The sequence below is a fragment of the Lithohypha guttulata genome, assembly GCF_036872675.1.
Source record: "Lithohypha guttulata strain CCFEE 5908 chromosome Unknown scaffold_6, whole genome shotgun sequence".
NCBI classification, from domain to species: Eukaryota; Fungi; Ascomycota; class Eurotiomycetes; order Chaetothyriales; family Trichomeriaceae; genus Lithohypha; species Lithohypha guttulata.
The window spans coordinates 682,542-697,994 of NW_027042755.1; the positions used below are offsets into that span (position 1 = coordinate 682,542).

At 48.8% G+C, this 15,453-nt stretch overlaps 5 protein-coding genes across 5 annotated transcripts; 3 read left to right on the forward strand and 2 right to left on the reverse strand.

Annotated features, from left to right (window-relative positions):
• Positions 1-758: 758 nt before the first annotated feature.
• On the reverse strand, positions 759-3,433 carry LTR64_007684 (uncharacterized protein; the record flags this gene model as incomplete). Its single annotated transcript, XM_064902002.1, has 2 exons — positions 759-2,285; positions 2,339-3,433. The coding sequence occupies 2 exons, from the start codon at positions 3,431-3,433 to the stop codon at positions 759-761; spliced, it is 2,622 nt and encodes an 873-aa protein (XP_064751681.1).
• A 494-nt stretch (positions 3,434-3,927) lies between these two features.
• Positions 3,928-4,995, forward strand: LTR64_007685 (uncharacterized protein; the record flags this gene model as incomplete). Its single annotated transcript, XM_064902003.1, has 4 exons — positions 3,928-4,058; positions 4,111-4,158; positions 4,208-4,709; positions 4,873-4,995. 4 exons carry the CDS (start codon positions 3,928-3,930, stop codon positions 4,993-4,995), a joined length of 804 nt encoding a protein of 267 aa, XP_064751682.1.
• A 1,866-nt stretch (positions 4,996-6,861) lies between these two features.
• Positions 6,862-8,324, forward strand: LTR64_007686 (uncharacterized protein; the record flags this gene model as incomplete). Its single annotated transcript, XM_064902004.1, has 2 exons — positions 6,862-7,215; positions 7,260-8,324. The coding sequence occupies 2 exons, from the start codon at positions 6,862-6,864 to the stop codon at positions 8,322-8,324; spliced, it is 1,419 nt and encodes a 472-aa protein (XP_064751683.1).
• Positions 8,325-8,966: 642 nt separating this feature from the next.
• Positions 8,967-11,345, forward strand: LTR64_007687 (uncharacterized protein; the record flags this gene model as incomplete). Its single annotated transcript, XM_064902005.1, has 2 exons — positions 8,967-10,787; positions 10,848-11,345. 2 exons carry the CDS (start codon positions 8,967-8,969, stop codon positions 11,343-11,345), a joined length of 2,319 nt encoding a protein of 772 aa, XP_064751684.1.
• Positions 11,346-11,800: 455 nt separating this feature from the next.
• LTR64_007688 (uncharacterized protein) lies at positions 11,801-15,070 on the reverse strand (the record flags this gene model as incomplete). Its single annotated transcript, XM_064902006.1, has 2 exons — positions 11,801-12,753; positions 12,808-15,070. The coding sequence occupies 2 exons, from the start codon at positions 15,068-15,070 to the stop codon at positions 11,801-11,803; spliced, it is 3,216 nt and encodes a 1,071-aa protein (XP_064751685.1).
• Between the last annotated feature and the right edge of the window lie 383 nt (positions 15,071-15,453).

Sequence of the window (15,453 nt, forward strand, 5' to 3'; positions counted from 1 at the left end):
TTGCCATCAAGTTCGATTGTTCTGATTTTCTATTCAAGAGATGAGTATGACTGTCTGAGTAGTAGGACAATGACGTACGAAATCAACACCAATGGTCGAGATGTAGGACTCGGTGTAGGTGTCGTCGGCAAACCGCAACAACAAGCAGGACTTTCCGACACCAGAATCACCGATAAGCAGAAGCTTGAAGAGGTAATCATATCTGGGTGCCCGTGTCAGCCAAATCCAGGTAATGAGTGTCTATCAGTCGCGGGTGGATTTGCACGCCGCAGTTGATCTTTGGAAGGCAAGACTCTATAACCTCGACGTTAGTCAACGTTCCTTTGAGTGGCATATTCCAGACAACTAACCACTCTGGCTGCATTTTGATAAGTGAATTCGCGTAGACGAGAGATTACGTAGGGAGCGGTCGGCTTATGTATGATCAACGTGTAGAACGGGAATGTTTGAGAATTGCGATTGTTTCGAACAGGCGAGAAGAGGGATGAAGCAATATAGACGAGTGACGCTGACGACGACGTTCATCAACGGGCACCGTTTATTCGCAGGCTGAGGCACAACAGGGCAGGAGCCGACTTTCACGTGCCAGGGGTGGATACCTAATTGCCAAACAGCCAATGAAGTGGTTGACTCGTGCAGGGTACGAACAGCTGATAAGGTCAAAAGTATCCTCCTTATAAGTACTGACCATATCATTTGATCTACATAGAAGTACCTACTACGACAACAGACATGCTACAGAGATTTATTCCTCGACCTCACGCATAGCCGTTTGCTTCCAACCACTCCAGCAAAGCAGCGTGATCTCTTTCCTTGTATCGTGCGTTTGCCTCAATGTTGTCTGAAGCTTGCGCCAGACTCCGATCGAATCCAGAAACGTCCTTGTCCTTGAAGAAAGCTTGAATTTGTTGGTCAATTTCACGATCTGAGAACTGGTTCAAGCCTGTCTTGATCCATCTATCCAGAACGACTGTGGCACTGCTTCGAACTTTTTGCATCTTGCCATCCCACTCCTGCTGCAGGAACTTCCAAATCTCTCCTCTAGTGTCGTTGTTTGCAGCTACCGCCATTGGTCCATTGTGACAGTCCTGGACGGGTACTTCGTCTGAGAGTACAAAGTTGAGTAAATCTTGTGCCAAGGAAGAGTCTTTGGTTCTGCCCATGGCAACCAGGCAGACTTCTTTACCATCCACAGATTGAGTGACCCGGTACTCATTCTTGATCGCCTCGTACTCATCTTTGCCTCCATTAGCAACGACCATGTTGAAGACGGTAGAACGAAGGTTCTGGTTGATTGCCTTGGAATCACCTGCCTTCCACGACTCAAATTTCTGCTTTCCAGTTTTGATAGTTCCTTCATGGCCAGCTCCTGAAGCCATTGCCAACAATAGCTTACGTAATTGTCCTGTCAAGAAGTCTTCATCTGCTGGAAACTCCCAACCAATCTTCTCAACAGCAGGCGTGCTGAGTTTCAATGTGAACTTCTTGAGACCATCGGCTATTTTCTTGCTCTCGGAGAAAACTGCCCTTACTTTTGCCAGAGACATTTGGATCTGTGACCAGACAACGTAATCCTGCTCTTGCTGGAAGCCTTCGACAAACGATAAGAGCGCCGTAGTGGTTGCATCACCAGAAATTGCAAGGGCAGCAGCATCGCCAATTACACCGACCTTGTCCTCAACCGATAGTTTGTCTCGCGCGGCTGCAAGCTTTGTAAGTCTTTGCGGTGGATAGTTCGTGCGATAGAAGCCAGTCTGATCAGCGTTGATCTTGTAAAATGCATCATCCACATCTCGTATAGTATCCTGCTTTTGCTGAAGTTCACTGTGAACCACTTTTGCCGGCTCACCCGTCTTCAGGCCGACAGGAACCCACCATAAAGTCTCATCCTCTTCAGCCTTGGCATTACCCGACTTGATGAAGCGTGATTGTCTGATCGAGATCTGACCTGGCTCCTCTGCTATGGTGACGACTGGGAAGCCAATCTTTCTGATCCAAGGGTCCATGAATGTCTTGACATCTTGTCCAGATGCACCACTCAAAGCTAGCCAAAGGTCGTCCGTTGTTGCGTTGCCATATGAATGTGCCTTCAGATAGTTGCTTACGCCCTTGAGGAAGATTTCGACCGTCAAGTGGTTGCTCAGCATACGAATGACAGAACTTCCCTTCAGGTATGAGATCGTGTCGAAGATCTGATCGATGTCGAGAGCACTCTTGACAGGAACTTCGATAGGATGGGAGGATCGTAGAGAGTCTAGACTCAATGCTGTTTGATATCCTTCAGCCTAAAATCTCGTTAACCAAAGAACATTGATATACCTTTTGTCATTTTACGTACCACAAAAGTACTCCAGACTTTCCATTCAGGATGAATGTGATCAACCGCAAGCCATCCCACCCAGGTGGCGAAGCCTTCATTCAGCCAGAGCTCACTCCACCAGTCCATTGTGACGAGGTTTCCAAACCATTGGTGAGCCAGTTCGTGTGCTACTACATATGCCACTCGTTGCTTGTAACGAGCATCTGACTTCTCTTCGTCGAATAGCACAGCGGTCGTGCGGTAAGTCACGAGACCCCAATTCTCCATGGCTCCCATAGCGAATTCGTGTACAGCCAGGAGATCGGACTTGGGTAGAGGATATTCAATATCGAAGATGTCCGAGAAGTAGTCAACTGTCTTGTGAGCATGCTCCAATGCAAACTTGCCCTGATTCTCCAGTCCTCGGGTTGTATAGACTCTGACTGGCATGTTCTTCCCGTTGTACTTTCTCTCCGTGAATGCTTCCACATAGGTAAAGTCACCTACAGCCCAGGCGTATAGATATGTGCTCATCACAGGGGATTTGTCAAAGGAGACCCTTTTCAATCCTGGTTTGCTTCCCTTGGATGTTGACTTTTCTGGCATGTTACTCAGGGCTACCAGATCTTCGGGAATCTCAACCTCGAACTCAAAGGACGCCTTTAGATTGGGCTCGTCGAAGCAAGGGAAAGCTCTTCGTGCATCACAGGCTTCAAATTGTGTACTGAACATGTAATGGTGCTTATCGTCCTTAGGAGTACCTTTAGCAGCCTCTACTGTTGGCTGATATCTAGCTCGATAGAATCCTGCCATTTTGTCGTTCATGGTGCCTTGGAATCTGATCGAGATTGTGGTGTTCCCCTTGTTAAGCTTGCTTGGTAGCTTGATGGTAGCTCGTTGGTTCTTCTCATCGTAGGTAACATCTTGTACATCTTCACCATTGTCAACGGAAGCACTCGATATCTGTATATCTTTCACGTTGAGGGTGATCTCATCGGTCTCCTTTTGAACTTTGGACGTAATCTGAACAATTCCATCATATCTCCAATCACCAGAAAACTGTAAATTCGAAAGCGAAAGGTTGTAGTTTAGTGGTTTGATGTCGGCAGGCAAGATGTCCCGGTTGTTAGCCATATTTGCTTGTCGTTCAAAGGAACAGTTTCTCACTTGAATACTGATTCTCAGAAATGATGCTGAAAGTGGAGGGGATTGTCGAGGGGTTACAAAAGTCGAATGTCTCGGGAAACTTGAAGTGATAGGACCAGCCCTTAAGGAATGCAGAAATGTGAGTCTAAGCTTGACCATCGAACAGAGCGAGGCAGAATAGCAGTGTATCTATCTCTATCGCTGTTGATCCGTTTGATGCGTTGAATGTATGAATTACTAATAAGCTGCTTATCGGATGCCTCTTCACTGAGTTTTCGGGCAGGCGCGATGGTTGAATTATAGGCTGCTTTAGGCGTCAGGATTTTGTTCTAAGCTCCTTCCAGGCCTCGTGTGGGAAGGAACGAGGCAAGTCGCGCCTGACTCCACGCTCAACCAATCCCCACACGCCTTCTTGGTCTCCAAATCGATAGGCTGCCTCATTCCTCGTCAATTTCCAAGTATACTTCCTTCTTTTTTTTGGGATGTCAAGTAGGAGGAACAACCTCAGTAATGGGGCTGACAGAGATGGTGTCGCAGACAGGGAGGACGATGCTCAGGCCGGTGAGCAGGACTTCGGCATTCAAAGGACATGGGAAGATATAGAAGAGATCGAGTAAGAGTCGTGGTCATCATAGTCTACAAGGATGTCGATCTAATTGTGATAGTGGAAACCTCATCGTTACGGGAATCTCGGAAGCAGAGAAGAGGAAGAGGTACGAAATAACAGGTCATTAGAGAAACCGTGAGTTGACAATGGTTCAGACTGCTGAAGGATACTACACCATTACAACGAGGTATCATTCGTCACCTTATCCTCATCCTCGACTTGTCGCTCTCTACGAACGAGAAGGATCTACGGCCGACTCGATACCATTTGACCCTGCTGAACACAAAAGCCTTTATTCGGGAATACTTTGAGCAGAATCCTATATCACAACTGGGCATAATAGCCATGCGAAATGGTGTGGCCGAACCTATCAGTGATATGTCAGGCAATCCTACCGAGCACATCAAAGCAGTCGATAAACAGAGAGAACCAGCGAATGCAAGTGGTCAGCCGTCTCTCGAGAATGCTTTGGAGATGGCAAGGGCTGCGCTGTTTCATGCACCGAGCCATGGCACCCGAGAAATCCTTCTGATAATGAGCGCCCTGCACAGCGTTGACCCAGGAGATGTACACAAGACAATTGACAGTCTAGTCGCGGACAAGATCAATGCTAAAGTAATCGGTCTCGCGGCTCAGGTGGCTATCTGTCGAGAACTGGTCAGTAAAACAAATGGCGGGGATATCAGTGGTTACAACATCGTCCTTCATGAAGCACACTTCAAAGAATTGATGATGACTGTTACAACTCCTCCTGCAACATATGACCAAGCACAAAGCGCTTCAAGCCTACTGATGATGGGCTTTCCTTCACGAACGGTAGACCAACACGCCTCACTATGCGCTTGTCACTCACGGCCCTGCAGGGAGGGATATCTTTGCTCAAGATGCAACACCAAAGTTTGTGGTCTTCCATCTGAATGTCCGGCTTGTGGACTCACTTTGATCTTGTCAACACATCTTGCGCGCTCTTACCACCATCTCTTCCCACTCAGGAACTGGACTGAGGTCCCGTGGTCAGAAGCGTACAGAAGTACAGAGTGTTTCGCCTGTCAGCGACAATTTCCATCAGCACCCTCCTCAGAGATGTGGCTTGACAAAACTGGCAAAGAAGCTGTAAATAGTAGCAGATACCAGTGCATCGAATGCCATCATCACTTCTGCATCGAGTGTGACCTGTTCGCACATGAGATTGTCCACAACTGTCCTGGTTGTCAGAGTGGTGGTTCCGAGGCTGGGCTAATGGGCGAGACTCAGATGGAGCATCATGTCAATGGAGCAGGAGACAACAGCACAATGGACATTGACAGATGATGCTACACATCTATTGGCATTCCCAGCCTTGTTAACCCGACCAAGTCGAGGTCTCCAAGATACCATCATGCAGCGCGAGTATGACATCAATCCAAGCATTACACTACGAAGCAGTCGTTCCGCAGCGATACACCCGCCGCAACAAGTGGTTACCAATTAGGCATTGTCTGTACTCATCAGAGGGTGGCTCTAGCGCGTCGCAACATTGATTGAAGCCGGCATCCTACTCATCATCCTCTCTCTCTGCTGGCCAAAGCGCCCACAATGCAACAACGACTAATTTCAACACAACCGCGGTCCAGAGCGCACCAGTAATGCCAATTCCTGTCCTAGACCACGTACCACCTATGATGGCTCCTACGAGAAGGAGAAGCGGTGCACCTATTCTCCGATTTCTTTCAGCATTCTCTGTCAAACCAGCAAAGAGCTTCGCATCCATGAACAAATCGCAATATATGCTGGTAAGCACTACACTTGTGAGGCTGTTGAAGTTGAGGGCCCTGCTCACAACGGCCTGTCCAGCACTTTGAAATGCCACCAATCCGATCGGCAATACAACATGCCAATGCACTTTCTTAGAGCTGGTTGGGTTCGTCTCCCTCGGTGTCAAGCTGACTATGAGCGCTGCAGCTACCACGAAAAGTGTCTGAATCAACACCGAAGCAATCAGAACCCATCTTTTTCGAACTGAAAATGCTCGATGAAACCGCGCGAAGCAAAATGATCCTGCACAGAATGCCAATATCGACGTTCCTGACTTGATCCATCTTGTCGACTGGGTCGGGTTTGCCAGGCCAAGACCAACATATACCGTGTTACCGGTTTGCATTGATACGAAACTTCCCCACACTGCCGTTGCTGTACTGTCAAGTAATCCAGTCGTGATATAGCTGAAGAGCAGGACGAGATCAGCCCGCCTTCTGCTTACGTTGACGTGAGCATATTCTCGTAATCCACGGCCTTGATTGTCGTTTCTCTTGGGCAGCAGAGCATCTTGTTCTGTTGCACGTGCTGGTGGCACGTTCGAATTGATGATGTTACTACCTGTTCCGTAGCTCCTGTTGTTACTCATTCTCGCGATCACTTACACGGAAAGAAAGGAGAAAGTCAACAATACAGCATCTACAGCTGAGATAGCAAGCTTGGCAAGATTGCCTAGCACGAGATCTCAAGCTCGGCAACGAATTGCATGGTGGAGAGTTCTCAGCTGCATAACGTTCAAGCGGATATCCCGGATTGCTGGCAAAACGTTGTGCCGAGCAGCATATTCTGACGTATTTTGCTACGGGGTACTCCAAAAACAAACCTTCCTCCTCCACCTTGCGACTCAGGCCAATGACACTGTCGCAAATGGCTAAGCTATTCGCCAGAAGATCTACTCGCTAGCGGCTTGATTACTCAGGTACCTCATAAAAGACTTCGAGGTACTCCGGATGACATTGAGGACTCGTCCTTCGTGCTGCTTCATCGATACGCCAGCTGATCATCGTCCATCGCTATGAAGTTCTTCCAAGCATCGGCGATATGCCTCCTCACACTGTCAGGGCTCGTTGACGCTCGTGTAACACCATACTGGAGCAAGCAGCATTTGCTTGGCAAGCCCGAGGCAGCTGTCAAAGCTCACGATCCATATAGCCCAAAGTATCGAGATAAGTATGATCGCAAGGTCGACTCTGAGGGTGAAGGTCTAGATCCTCTACCATACAGAAATGGTGATGGTACTTCTGTTCTCGGACCATGGAACAGAGCTCGAAGCAGGCAGAATCCAGATCTTGTTAGACCTCCATCTACAGATCATGGCGCCCTCCAGAACATGAGATGGAGTTTTGCGGACAGCCACATCAGGATCGAAGTCAGTCAAGTCGCTGCATTCTGATTGCTGCTAACACTATTCAGGAAGGAGGATGGACTCGTCAAACCACAATCCGAGAATTGCCTACCAGCATTGAGCTCGCAGGCGTGAACATGCGTCTCGACGAAGGTGTTATTCGAGAACTTCACTGGCACATGCAAGCCGAATGGGCATACGTACTCGAGGGCAAAGTACGCATTACCGCGCTTGATCTTGAGGGAGGGAACGCCATCGAGGAGCTGGAGAAGGGCGACCTGTGGTACTTCCCACCTGGCCATCCGCACTCCCTCCAAGGACTGGCACCAAACGGCACAGAGTTTCTCCTGATCTTCGACGATGGACACTTTTCTGAGGATTCCACTTTCCTCCTCACAGACTGGCTTGCTCATACCCCAAAGTCAGTTCTGGCTGAGAACTTTCGAATAGCTCCGGAAGTGTTCGAGACAATCCCCAAGTCAGAGAAGTACATTTTCCAAGGCTCAATGCCAGGTCCAATCGAAAAGGAGCGTCCACAAGGTTCAGCCAAAAATGGCATCAAGAAGTCCAAATTGCAATTTACACACAAGCTGCTGGCTCAGGAGCCTAAAAACACGACTGGCGGTACCGTTCGCATCGCTGATTCCAAGACAACTTTCCCGATTTCCAAGACTGTTGCTGCAGCCCACTTGACCCTGAATCCTGGTGCTATGAGAGAAATGCACTGGCATCCAACAGCAGACGAGTGGTCCTTCTTCATCAAAGGTCGAGCTCGAGTGACCATCTTCGCTTCTGAGGGCAATGCACGGACTTTCGACTATGGTCCGGGTGATGTCGGTATTGTGCCGAAGAACATGGGTCACTTCATCGAGAATCTAAGCGATGATGAAGAGGTTGAAGTGCTTGAGATCTTCAGGGCTGATGAGTTCCTGGACTTCAGTCTCTTTGACTGGATGGCATCAACGCCAAGACGTATGGTCGCCGAGCATCTGTTCCAAGGTGACAAGGAGAGGCAGGAGAAGTTCTTGAATGCTCTGGAGAAGGGTGTAGAGGAGGTCGGCGCTAAGGATCCGATCAGATACGTACCGAAGGACGGATATACGGGAGATGACGAGCTACAGGAGGAGTTATAGACAAGAAGTGTATACGGTCATACAATAGGTCTACACAATGATAATAAGTGTAAGGATACATATTTGATTTCTGTAGAGAACCAATGGCCTGCTTTTTCAGAATGCCAACACCACTTACTTGCACTCGTCTGAGAATGTCAACCTTTGACCTCGTGTTCCCCTCTCGGTATGCTGATGGGCACTAACTCGAGCTTTTTGCTTGGCATAATTTGCCTGGATCCCAGATGAGGAATGGTTGATACTCCACAACTATGAGTCTTGCAGAAACGAAAACACGCGACTTCCCACCTTTCACGCGTTCAGTATAGACACGGATTGCGGAGCACTTGCTCTACAGTATTTGCTTCAAGTTTGGTATGACTCATACACACCATCTGATTCGTAAATTGACTGATCGTTGCTCAATTGACCTGCCAGGCACCATCGGGAGACCCACTTCAGAAAGTTCTTTTGGATGCTATATTCAATCCAGTTTCGTAGATTTCCTACCATTCTCTATATCATAGTTTTTCTTTCCAAAGTCTTCGCCTGTCCATCGTTCTTGCGACACAGTTCCCTCGACCTCTATTTGCCCGAGCATACGACGTCAACCGCTTTTTATGCCAGGAAAGCTTCTCATAACACTATATCACTAATCTGTCAATGGCTGCTTCAACACAAGTTCAACCTGGCTTCTTGAAGTCCAGCTTTCCAGTCTTTATCCCAGAGCACCCTGCGTTGACTATGGGCAATACTGACTTCGAGGCATTCGTCCGAGATGTCAAAAAGTTGCACTCTAACACGGATACCACATCAGAAGCTTACCAATCAGGACAACAGTCCACCAATCTTGAAGATCAAAACACTACCCCGTCGACTGGTCCCATGACACCTGAAGAAGTGCAGCGTGCTTTGGATAACATGGATCTCGAGCCGCGAAGAGATGTCCCCAATAGTCAGGAAGGACCCGAAACTCACCCTTTCATACAAGGACTTCAGGGTGTGCATCGAGAAAGATCTCGCAGCATGAATAAGATGATGCTGACAGCGAACAATGACCTTGCCTATCGCTTAACAAAGAACCCACTCGTGGATCTGTTCTATGAGCTCGAAGAGTTTGCCTGTGGTAAGCATTTGAGTCAGTTGCTTGGAGCCGCCTGGAGACAAGACCCTTTATCTACGCTCAAGATCATCTTCAATGCAAGATCGATTCACATCGGCAAGCGCTCACGAAACACGGCCTACAGATGTTTCGGCTGGCTTGCCCAGAATCACCCAGTCACCCTATTGATGAATCTCCGATGGCTTACACGACCGATCATTGAGAAGAAAACAGGAGATAAGAAAGAAGAGGAGGATGATCTGGTGATAATTGAGAAACATGACGACCCTACCGCTTTCGATATCGACAATGGAGTTGCCCATGGATACTGGAAAGATCTGCTCAATCTCGTCGTCTTCTCTGTCAACGATTCATTGAATGTCGACATTGACCCCGAACACTTGTTGAATATAAAGAACGGACAGAGGTCCACTAAGATTTGGGATGCAGCCAAAGCCAAGGAAGCAAGACAGCAGCAAAGGACCGATCGCCACACTGCTGCACTTCAGGCTTTCGACACCCAGTCTCTCCATAGAGCTTTACATCTGACAGTTGCACGTCTATTCGCCGAGCAATTGCAAGCTGATCTTGTCTTGCTGCATACTGGAGACAAGCAGTTAATGAGACGGATCTCACTTTGCTCAAAGTGGACACCGTCATCCAATCTTTCTCATGACAAGCACACATTCATGGTTTCCTCAATTGCAGAAATACTTCATCCTCAGACTGAGTTCAAAGACGTCACTGATAGAGAGATCTACCTCCGACATGCCCGAGAAGCATATCGAAAGGAAGTGTCAGCTTTACGTAAAGTCTTGGAAGTGGTGGAGAGAGACATCTCGGCTGAGAAGTTCGAGAACATCAAGTACGAACATGTCCCCTCAGTTGCTATGAATCAATACGCATCGTTATTTGCACGCAAAGATACAGATCGCTTCAATTCATACATTACCAATGTGGCAGAAGGCAAGCAGAACATATCAGGTGCTACACTCCTCCCTTCCAAGCTCATTAGTGCAGTACGCACAGGTCAGTTCGGACATCCTCCTAGGAGAACAAGGAAAGGCGCAAAGCGTGGTGCAAAGCTCATGGTTAATGACAAGCTAAGTGAGATGGGTGCGAAGGTTCTTGACGGACAATGGAACTCCCTCGTCAAGCGTGTCAAGGAGTCGGGCAAACTTGAAAACAGCATGGCAGTTTGCGATGTGAGTGGAAGCATGTCTTCTCCTCGTTTCCCTGACGGCACCACACCCATGGACTCGAGTATTGGTTTGTCACTCTTGCTTGCCGAAATTACTGCGCCGCCATTTGGAGGTACATTCATCACGTTCGCCTCCGATCCGACTGTAGAGAAAGTGGAAGGCAAAACATTACAGGAGAAGGTACGTAATCTCGAAAGTGCACATTGGGGATACAGTACCGATTTCGTGGCTGTGTTTCAGAGATTGATACTGCCTATGGCCCGAGAGCACAAGGTCAAACAAGAGGACATGGTCAAACAGGTCTTCGTGTTCAGTGATATGCATTTCAACTCAGCAGCAGGTCGAACAGATGAATGGACGACCAGTTACGAACGTATCAAGACGGAATTTGAGTTGTATGGGTATCAGATGCCACAACTGATTTTCTGGAACCTGGCAGGCGGTCGAGCAAGTCTAACTGGACATGGTGACCCAACAGCTCCAAAACCTGTGGCTGCCGATCAGGAGGGCACTTCTTTGGTTAGTGGTTATAGTCAAGGTATGCTCAAGGTCTTCCTTGACAATGGTGCATTTGAAGATCCAGAGGCTGAAGAGGAGATTGTGCAGGAGGAGGTAGAAGAGGACGGAAACGATGAGGCTACTGTACAGGTCAAGAAGAAGCAGAAGGTCGATCCTATGAGTACTGTTCGAAAAGCAATTTCGCACAAGGCGTACTCCATGTTGAAGGTAGTGGATTGATTTGGCAGAATGGAGTTTGCAGTATTGTTGCGTTTAGCGTTTCTTGACGACTTACGATGATACCCATAGTATGTATTTGGTTTGAAGGTGAAAAGCATCATAGAGACACACCTTATACAACAAGAATGTTGCCTTTACAATGGCCTTTTGACGTACTACAGTGAACTGTACTAGATTCGGCAAACTCGTCATTGGAACAGCAAGAATTACAAGCACATGGAGACTAACAAGATGTATTTCGTAACGACTCCCAATCCGCACAGATTGTGCATATATACCAACCCCAACGCCGCATGTCTCGTAAGTACTTTTGTTACATGTAGTCGTGACCTGAAAACTCCCTTCCCTCTCCTACTCCATCCCGTTGACGATCCATTACTAAAAGCAGAAAACACGTCCCAAAATCCACATCAATCTCAACACCCTGACTTCGTATAAAGAACGACACCCCCAGCTCACGAACACTCCCACTCCCCCCAAACACACCACCTCGCACTCCGATCCGCCAGCACCAACCCCCTCCACACTCCCCTCTCCGTGACCTTCAAATGACACTCCCACACACTCCCCACCACAACCCCATCAACCTCTTGCGCAGCTTTATTCTGCGGACACCCTTCGCTCCGTGTAAAGCGTATGATGCGTCCTGAAGGGGCCTGGAGACTTAGTTTTGCGTATTTTTCTTTGATTTTGACGCCGTTGGGGAGGAGGGAGGGGTTGCTGTAGTCTGAGCCTTGGGTGGAACCACTGCCTGCGGCACTGCTTGTCATGCTCATTGCGCTGGAGGGGCGGATGAGGGGGTTGGGGGATGTTGGGCGAGGGAAGTCGAAGCCGTCACGTTCACTGGTGGGTGTACCGTTTACGGTGGCGGGGTGCTGGCGGACGTAGAAGACATATTTCTCACCGCGGTCGAGACGATAGCATTGCGGTTGGATGACGTAAATGTCTTGTCGGGTAGCGTGTGGTGTAGGGTGTCGTCGGACGAATTCGTAGGCTGGGTTTTCGCCTTGGTGGTGTAGTGGTAGGGCAAAGGCGAGGGGGTGCACGATTTCTTTGGCGCTGTGCATTAGGCCTTTTTTGCCGGCGTAGATTTTGAGGGTGCCGGATTGTTCGTCGCCTGGAAGGAGGGCTTTGATGATGTATCGTTTTTGGAAGACGTCTGGGTTGGAGGAGGTGCGGTACCACGTTGGTTGGGAGAGGGCACGAACACGAGTGATGGTGTCGGGGTCTTCGTAGAGATCACCTTCATTGTCGCGTGCGTATGCTTGGGCTTCAACTTCGGCGAAGACCTCGGTGTCGACGGGAGTATTGACTGTGATTGTTGACATTTCTAGACCTTCCATGTGGGTAAGTGAGGTGTCGTAGGCATGTACCATGATACCGAGACGGAAGAATGGGGGACATGCAGCTGGTAATGCAAGCAACGTGTCTGGGCTGATTGCAGGAACAAGATATTGCTGACTTGGCTCAAGAGGTACGTGGGTCCAGCAAAGTTCTGATGGTTTGGCAAGGAAATAGAACGGCTCGGCGATAGTTTGACTGATGTTCGAGTAAAGAGAACGTTGAGGATTAGTGGGACTTGCTAGGCTTGAATCTAGGAGCCGCCATTCACCATCAATGAGGACTGAATTCCAGTAGTGGTTGCATTTGCTCGGAGTTGCAGCGTCAATATCCAGCGATTCGCCAGGTCGCTTCAGATAGCCGTGAATCGTTTCTGAAGGTAGACCTACAGCACGACACATTTCCATGACCACTGCAGCAACTTCTCGACTGCTACCTGACTTCTGTAATATTACTCGTCGAGTGTCGACCATCTGTTCTCGAGCACCGAAAGGACCTTCGATGTCTGCGGACCAGGTTAATCTTTCGGCGCACCATATGAAGATAGCTCGAACACGTTGAGCGTCAGTCCTGTATGGCCGACATACATATCCCGTAGCCAAAGACGCAGCAGTGATACTGCTCGGTAGAGAAGTGACGAACCTTGCTGCTTTGTCGACCTGCGTGAAACTTGGATTACTTAGTGCAAATGGATGGTAGACTGGTCCACCATCGACGTCCTCGTCTCCCTGAACGGTCTCGTAAAGCTCATCGACAGGACATATGACAGGCTCATTAAGCATCTGACATCTCTCTGCTCGCTCTTGCCGTTCAGAAGGTCCAGGCGTGTTTGATCTATTCACGTCTCTTCTCGTCCTTAACCAATCTGCACCAGCACCCATATCCATGCCCATCTCTCGAGCTGCATCACTTCCATAATATCCAGACGAGGTCGCGCTCTTGTGCCTGTCACCTTTGGTTGGTGAATGCATGCCACCAGCTATACTGGTCACACCATTGTTGTAGGAATGTTTGGTTGGCGAGCTAGCTGTGCTATCGCCGCCATTCGGAGCAATGGTGCTTCTTGCACTGGCAAAGCTGGTTTTCACTGTCTCGTTCAGCTTTTTGAACAGACCTGTCTTCTTGGCCTTTGGTGTGCTAAACGCGATGCTACCTGCAGACGATACAGGCCGATCCTCGAAGCCTACAGCAGATCTTGCACCTGCCCTGGGATCGTGACTCTGGTGGTACGAATATCCTGTATTTGGTGTCTTCGGTCTTTCTGATCGTATCCCATTGCTTGTTGTCGGCCTAGCAGTGATAGCTGCTGGTTCGTAATCATTGAAGCCATTTCTTTTCCGCGCAAGACTGCCAGCGCTTGTTGCACTGAAGCCACCAGCAGAATACCCACTGAATATGCTTTGACTAGTCTTACTGCTCGCGTTCGATGGATATGAGGCAAGACTACCCACACCACTGCTCGAGTTTGTAGAATTAGTCTTTGTGGTATATGTCCGATCGAGGCCGCTTGTCAGATCGTAGGTAGATTTAGGTCTTCGCAAAGATAATCTTCGACCCACTGTAGCTGCGTTCCAAGGGTTTTGCTTTGGTGGTGGTGGCGGAGGTCGATCGTCGGGGTCCAAGGAGGCTTCTCTGTGTCTCGCTCTTTCTTCTAATTGCCGCTCCATTCGCTGTACATATGTTTCTAGATGTGGTGGACCATCGACATACCTATCAGGACTGTTGTGCCTACTGCTGTATTTTTCCCTCGCCTCTTCAGAATATGTACTGCTCCCTGCGGCGAGACCCAAAGAGGTCAAAGGACGCAGACCTGGTCGGGGTTGGGCTTGTCTGAAATCATCAAATGCTTCGGGCGACCAAGGATTTGAGATTTGTCGTTCCATAGCCTCGTGCTGAACACTCATTCCCTCCAAAGAAGACATAACATCCTCCATTGCATCTCTGATCATGGGAGGAGTATGACCTTGGAAGGATGCGATATTGGGTGAAGGAGTTCTCGACATTGTAGGATAGCTCTGATTCATCTCGTATGGAGACGGAGCTGGGGAGACAGCTCTAGAGATATGCCCATTCATTACACCAGAACGATGCGGTGGAGGGGCAGGTGGTGGTGGTGAACCAAGTTCTTCTGGTGGGAGAGGTGAATGCGATCTGGTGTTCGTTCTTGGTGTCTGCTGCCATAGGACCGTAGAAGGAGGATTCACAGGCTCGTATGCTTGAGGCTGTACTACATTCTTTAAAGGAGACGCCTTTGCTCTTGCTGCCTCTCCAGGTCCGACAGCAGTTTTGTAGCCCTGAAATGGCTTCCTCTTCTTTATCTGCTCTTTCTTGCGCTCCAGATTCTCGATGGAATTCTTACAACCGCTATCTGTTCGTGCTGGCATTGGACTGACAGATCGACTGACCGGTACAAAGTCTTCACCTAGTACAGTCACAAAGTTTGAGGGAAACACTCCTATGTGTCTCGGATCCCGTCGCAACCTGCCCATCCACCATGATCCATCTCCTGCGTTGAGACATTCTATCAGGTCACCTTCCACGAACCCCAAATCTTTGCTAGTTTCTCCTCCCCAGGAATATACTGCGCGACACCAGCAGGGGAATCTCGTAGGTAGTGCTGCCATTTGTGGGTGATCGCAAGACCCAGTAAACGAATGGTTGGGCGCTTTGGCGCAGTTGTTATTTGAAGTAGCACGAAGGCAGCATTACTTCAGGTGGCAGTGTGGACTTGTTCCGAGTCTATTAACATAGCATCGACGTGAGTTTG